Source organism: Amblyomma mixtum, chromosome 4, assembly GCF_055824585.1.
Source record: "Amblyomma mixtum isolate Tamu chromosome 4, ASM5582458v1, whole genome shotgun sequence".
Lineage (NCBI taxonomy): Eukaryota > Metazoa > Arthropoda > Arachnida > Ixodida > Ixodidae > Amblyomma > Amblyomma mixtum.
The window spans coordinates 150,755,509-150,761,123 of NC_143015.1; the positions used below are offsets into that span (position 1 = coordinate 150,755,509).

The window sequence follows — 5,615 nt, forward strand, 5'->3', positions numbered from 1 at the left end:
ACATCGCAATGCAGCCTGTTTACAGCAGACGCTCCATCCATACGGGGGAAAGGGGGTCAGCGCTCATTGACATTCACGACGTCGCGCCAAACACTGCGGGGAGAACCGGTCCCTGCTCAGCTTAATCAAGGCAATAAATCGCACACGCGGACCACAGGGCGGCAGTACGAGCAAAGTGGGAGTGCATTCTTTCATCCGTCTCGGATTTGGCCTTGAACGTCGCATAGCGTATCTTCGATTGCAGCCGCGTTTCGCTGGAGCTGCGAATGGCGAAAAGTGAGCTTGCGTTCCCATAAACCCTCGCTCTGCGTAAAACCGTGCAGTACCCGCGAAACTTCAGATTATAGTGGCGTAATCATTGAGTAAAGAGGGAAAGTTGTTCGTTTGTACAAAACCGTTCATGGTTTAGGAGGCGAGGTACCTATCTTTACATCTTATTGATCGAGACAACCAGCGCCTCCTAACGATTATTTTATTTTTAACCCGCGAACAGCATTTCCGTTTCTGTCCTTGATTGCCTCGCGTCATCTCCCTTTCTTTCACAACGCGGTGCAGTGTTGGTGGGGGGGAGTGTGAAAGGAGAGGACTGTAGAGGCCTCATTGGCGTGTTAACAAAATGTAGCCGTCGTTGCGTAGCCGGCGTCATATATAAGGTTCGGCGTTCGACCACAGTTCTAGCGAGAAGAAATCGGTGGGTGTTTCTGAAGACACGTGCGAACGCAAACTTACAAACATGGGGTTCAAGACTATCGCTTTTCAGCTGGTTGTGCTCGTCGTGGTGGCTGTGATGGTCGCAGAGGCTAAGAAAGGTACGTACGCCTCGTCGAAATTTTTAATTTCCTCGACAGGAGTTGAGGTAACTGTGGCAAGCTTAGTGCCAAGGAAAAGAAGAGGCCCTTATCAGTAATGCAGGCTTCTCGTTTCATGAGAGGACTACTCTCAGAGCTTTCCGGAGTGGTTATCCTGTTGAAAGAGATTATTGAAGAAAAAAATACGGAAAGGGAACCTGAGGTTATCGGAGTGAATTCAAGCCTGTTTTAAATTCATAACATTTGTTTGAGTCCGGACCTTGCACTGGGAATTTTTTGAGGTTCACAATTCGCATTTTTTGTTTAAGTCACCGTGGTTTTTACTCCCACGTGCATTTTTCCACCCAGATAAAATAATAGGAGCGTTGTAGTGAGTGATGGAACAGTAAATTATTTGTCTTCACAAGCAAATTACTCGACAATTCTGTCGAAAGGCTTAGGCACTGTCCAATGCAGGTGTCAGGCACCATATTAGAAAATGAGGATTATAGAGTAAAACATACAACCTGTAGTATTTTCCACAGGCCAAAATAGTCTCTTGGCCACAAAACAGATTAAGTGATTGAGCAATCAAACGCTCAGAAGCATCTTTAATTTAGTATGCGCCATGTAAAACGCTCGAGGGACGACTACAATGCTCCAAATCTAGCCGCCGATGGTGCTCAGTGGTTATGGTGTTCGGCTGCTTACCCGAAAGACACGGGCTCGATCCCGGCCGCGGCGGTCGAATTTCGATTAAGGGAAAATTTAATTCAATTTAAATTAAATTCTAAAGGCCCGTGTACTGGGTGATGTCAGTGCACGTTAAAGAACCCCCGGTGGTCGAAATTTCCGGAGCCCTTCACTACGGCGTCTCTCATAACCGGAGTCGCTTTGGGACGTTAAACCTCAGAAACCAAACCAAACCAAACTACAAGTTTAGTCCACAACAAAATTACTGTAATCCTTCAAGCTACCCAACACGCTGAAGTGGCCGTGTCGGCGAAAGGCATTGAACTTAGAGTAACTACATCACTGATTGCATAGCAGTGACCACATACAGGAGTGCGAAAATGAGATTGATCTACAATGTAGGTGAGTGGCCTTTGTGGGGGTTCGGCTCCATGTGTAACCAATGAATTTGATCGAGGTCTGCAGCGTTTTCAATGATAAGAATGATGACCCCGTGACTGAGGGTTCACAATCTCTTGGGCAGTGCCAGCCGAAGATTGTGCCTTAAAAAAAAAACAAAAAACGTGTAGGTGTCTTAATAGAGAACACCTACACTTGCAATTGTGCACTTAATATACCCACTGAATAATAAACAATCATCTTATTTATTCACTTCAGTGTTTTCAACGAGAAGAATGACAACTCCTTGACCGAGGCTTCTCAATCCCTTGGGCAATGTCGGGCCAAGATTGTACATATAAAAAAAAAGTTTAGGTATTTAAATAGCAAACACACCTACACTTGATACTGTAGTCCTACTGCACTTACTGCATTTACTGAACAACAAGCAATCACCGTATTTATTCACAGTAGCATTTTCAATAAGAATGATGGCACCGTCATCGAGAGTTCTCAATCCCTCGGGCAATGTTGGCCCAGCATTGTACCTCTGAAAAAAAAAAAGTGTAGTTGCTTGAATAGCTTGTCTACACTTGTTATTGTACACCTGCTAGACGTACTACACCTACTACAAACATTCACGGTATTTATTCACTCCGGGGAGGAGTGAGAACTGTGGATTTTCTGCGATTTCTTTTGTTCTCTGACCGTTAGATTTACATAAATCTCGTCTCTCTATCCCGACAGACCTGGACCTGGCGCGTCCGAAGAAGTGCGGTCGCAATGAAGAGTTCAAGGAGTGCCAGAGCAGCAGCTGTGCCGAGACCACCTGCAAGAAGCCCACCGTTGGACCAGCTTGCACGTACGACTGCGTCTCGGGTTGCTTCTGCTCCGACGGGTTCTTCAGGAACAGCCAGGGAGCTTGTGTCACCAGGAACCGGTGTCCATGAGTACAAGGACGACACTCAAGCCTGCTTTCGCACATATCATCCAACGTCCCTTATCCCTTGCCATCCACCCCCAGAGCCCTGGCTCCTGCCCACTATGTTTTTCGACGACCTGCTAGTGACCCTACCTGCAATCATCCTGCCATCGTACAAGTTAATACGTGCAGTGCTGTTAAAAATGTGTAGTTTTATTAGTGGACGACGTCCTGCTTAATATACGATATTGCCCTGTCTTCCTTGTAAGGCAAGAGGTCATCAAGCGGAGGCCAATACTTATTGTTAATAGAAACTGAAACTTGACAGCCGTTCGGCGGGAGCCATGTTTGTGACATGGTTGGGAATCAGGCTTCCCAAACATCTTTTAATTTTATTTTCAATCTGGAGTGATTGGTTGGCGCATGATGACTTTCCGCCTTGAATGTTCCCGACTAGACGGGTTTCCTAGAAACCTCCGATTCTCACTTCACCTTAACATGTGTCACTGTTACATTTTTGTCGATGTTCTCGCTGTGTTGTTTCACATGTCGCGCGTTTGATAATAAAGACAGAAAAAAATGAAGTGCCCAATTTTTACTGGAATGTCTAAAAAGAAAAAAAAATAATGTACATGGCTGAACACTTGTAGCAGATGTGTCAAGGTCTTTATCGGTTCACTGCAAGCCATTAATTAAGCAAACCTGTCGGATGGCAGTCCAGGATTTTTCGCTAAATTGTAAAGATTATAGAGGAGAGTTATTGAAATCTATGCTGGAACAAAAAATAACTAGATGATTCACTATTGACTGCAATACCACGCCACATATCCGCGTGCAGTGTGTGACAAAAATTGCTGGAAAGCTCATTTGCATTCCATTGTGTCAGCCCACAGAAGCTTTTAGTGTAATCACAAAACAAACTTAGCCATCTAAAATACCTTCAATGTATTCAGTCAACGACCATCCAGAAAAGTATATATTCTGGTTGCAGACTGCAGCAACATCATTCGGTGCCTGTTCGTATTTTGTTACCAGCGCATTTTGCTATACGGGTTTATTACATGATCTCTACTCGTCCCTTAATGCAATGGCGCTTTTTTGTAAAGCTGCTTGCTGCTGGGTTTTCTTTTCGTGGTATGTTGTTGTCCCTCTGGTTTCCTTTCATCCTGCGGTTTAGTCGATGTTCTGCTTTGATGCCAAGGTATTTTTTAGGTGTGATTTTTTCGCGTATGTTAATCTGACGCTTATACTAGCCCATGGAGAGTTTCTTTGTGATATATTTTATCCGGCGTCTTATTTACATAATTACATTTTCTCGCACAAATGCTAATTAGCGTTCTAGTTACTTTGCTTCCTCTCTAAGCAAGCCTGTTTTTCGTACATACGGAGAACACGGTTAGTAGCCGGACGTATTCGCCTTTCTCACCCGTCCTTTACACTTCACTACGTGCTACCAGTTCACGCACTTCAAATGACGTCCAGATCATGTCCCCTTACACTGAATCACTTTTGGTTGGCCTAATGGTAATCTCTCTGCAGATTTCTGGTTGATATCTGGCCCCGACTGTACAGGGACAAAATTAAGGTCTGAACTCTCAGCACTATAGAGGAAGACAAGTCACGTCTAACTACTTTAGTTTCCGGCTATCAATATGTCGCTCACTGCACGCGTGTTGTGTTTCGCCAGTCGATACAGCTCCGGCAATAAACTCACTCTTCTCCCGAGATTCCACCCTGATGCGGAGGTGACCCAACAGCAGCTGAAGCTCCCTGTCAGCCGAATTGTGCTCGACGGTGTTTGTTTGGAAGCGCAGTCGCTTTTAGTAGTCGATGATGGTCTCACTCGGTATTAAATTGGTCAGTATTTCCACCACAGAAGTGCCAAGGGCGACCGTGTACTGTGAGATGTCAGCACATAAAGAATCCCAGGTGGTCTAAATTACTCCCGCAGCCCTCCATTACAGCACTTCTTTCTCTCTTAATTCTTTCACTCACATCTCTCTCCCTTACCTCACGGCACGGTTGAGGTGCCCACGGAGCCATGGGACAATTACTGCGCCTTCCATTTTGTCGAAACCAATTTAAAATTTTTATTTCGTTATTGACAACGCAACGAATGCTGCTGCTGTTGCGATTGAGAGAACGATGAAAAGGAAAGTGCATGGGCCTGCCGACTGGCTCGAGCCGAGCCACCACCGCTGCCACGTTCAGATAGAGGAGAGTTAAACGATAAAAGGAAATAGTAAACCGAACGACATCATTTTGTAAAGGTGTCCTGTTTGTATAACCTCACACTCGAGCTGTTGCCCCGCATTCCATATGAGCGCTTAAGTGCCTGATAAGTTGACATCAGCGCTAAATCTGCGAAGACAAGCAGCACTGCCACCTGGCGATGTTCAAGTGAAACGTCTAAGACGCTGCTTGAGCTTTCTATCGCCAGGTGTCATGGCCTCACACTAACGGCGTGGGATGCCTCATAGGAGGCGATGCCTGCGGAAATTGGACAATAACAGGTGGGCAGCCAGGCACGTAGCAAAGGGCGTGCCCAGGTTGCCCCCCCCCCCCCCCCCCCCTTACGAAATTAAGTGCTATACATCCCCCTCCCCCTTCCCACATACACACTTATATAGCGTCGCCACATTAGTCCTGAGACTTGACAGATATATGCTGGTGAACGCTGGGTTGCTGTTACTGTGTCGTTATAATGTAGGCTTAGAAGTGATCGCTAATCGGGTAACAAATGTTCCTTACGGAGGGGCCAGAGCCGCGCGCTGAAGTGGACAAAGACAGAATCGTGAATCTTTTAAGGAAAGGGCACCGAACTGAGGACGTGG

The 5,615-nt window shown here is 45.9% G+C and overlaps 1 protein-coding gene across 1 annotated transcript; it reads left to right on the top strand.

The window, feature by feature from the left end:
• Positions 1 to 661: 661 nt before the first annotated feature.
• On the top strand, positions 662 to 3,339 carry LOC149348768 (ixochymostatin-like). Its single transcript, XM_089585900.1, has 2 exons — positions 662 to 809; positions 2,607 to 3,339. Exons 1-2 carry the CDS (start codon positions 734 to 736, stop codon positions 2,807 to 2,809), a joined length of 279 nt encoding a protein of 92 aa, XP_089442026.1. The 5' UTR covers positions 662 to 733; the 3' UTR covers positions 2,810 to 3,339.
• Positions 3,340 to 5,615: the final 2,276 nt, after the last annotated feature.